Genomic DNA, 1,161 nt, shown 5'->3' with positions numbered 1-1,161 from the left:
AAACTGCACTCAAAGATAATAGAACAACAGAACAAGTCAGTAATATTTTGGCCAATAGTCACACTTTGTACTGCAGATCTCTTTGTAGACACACTCACTCTGGATGCTCTCATATTCAGGCTATGCACACCATAGAAATCAATATTACCAAGATGAACCTCTCAGGGGGATTCTTAACCAACCAAAACGTTCAAGCTAATAAAAAATAATCAGTTTCATTAACAACAAAAGGAAAAACTAAATTTTTAAATGTTCTTGATTACTGTGAACATTCGGCTTTCATTGCTACAGGAGTCCGTTTTCCGATTAAAACTAGAATACAAAAGTGTTGAGCAAGCTTTTATTTCCCATGTGTCTCTGAGCCAAACAAGTGTAGAACATAAAGCCCGACATTTTACTACCAACCTGCAGTCCCACAGGTATAGGATGAAGAGAGCAGAAGTCCTAAAGGTAAAGATAAGAGCAGGAATGTAGAAGGAAACGCACTCACGCACAGACACCGAGCTTAATTAGCTTTACTCCAACTTTTAAAAAGAGTTTTCGTGCTTCTTCACGATTTTGTGTCACTGCACTTTTCTATTTAATAACACAGAACAATGACCCTTTCATCTCAACATATCTCCTCTGCCACTCTTGTTCTCTCTTCTTCTTCTTACCTCTTGTAATCGCTGGATGTGTTCTCTGCAGGTCTCTAAGTCACTGTCACCAGGAACCACGATCAGTCCCAGAGGAATGGCTGGAGATACAGAGGAACAGGACAATTATCCACCAGCACTTTGATATCTACTTATACACTCTGCAGTCCTCAGGACCCTGAGAGTCTAATTCTGGTCATGTAGCAGCGTGACTCAGAGCTGGGATCGCACTTAAATGGTACAAAGTATACATGTGAGCGGTCGGCAGTACTGTGGTTCCTATGGGCCAAACTGGGAACTGTTTCCCCCACTGTAAGTAAACACCTTCATTCAGTTAACGTAAGAATTTAATTTCCCTGTGACAAAACGAGCAGCACAAGCAGGAGCAGAAGACGTTTTCTTTAAAATGAGTCATTGAGTCCGTAAAATGACAACATATTGGACAACTGCACATCAGATGGTTTTCATCCAGGGCCAGAATTTAGTATTTAGTGCCAAATTGATAATGGCACCAGTAACTTTTATT

At 40.4% G+C, this 1,161-nt stretch overlaps 1 protein-coding gene across 1 annotated transcript in view; it reads right to left on the bottom strand.

Annotated features, from left to right (window-relative positions):
• Nucleotides 1-1,161, bottom strand: part of LOC102200064 (diacylglycerol kinase zeta-like) — a 66,087-nt gene that overhangs the window by 31,257 nt on the left and 33,669 nt on the right. Inside the window, exon 24 of the mRNA XM_013914643.1 lies at nt 657-736. Within this exon, the coding sequence (XP_013770097.1) occupies nt 657-736 (80 nt within the window). The remainder of the gene's footprint in view (nt 1-656; nt 737-1,161) is intronic.

Source organism: Pundamilia nyererei, unplaced genomic scaffold (genome assembly GCF_000239375.1).
Source record: "Pundamilia nyererei isolate P.nyererei 1_Seehausen unplaced genomic scaffold, PunNye1.0 scaffold00212, whole genome shotgun sequence".
Classification (NCBI taxonomy): Eukaryota; Metazoa; Chordata; class Actinopteri; order Cichliformes; family Cichlidae; genus Pundamilia; species Pundamilia nyererei.
Note: the sequence above shows the minus strand (reverse complement) of the source record. Positions and strands in the feature narration are given on the sequence as shown.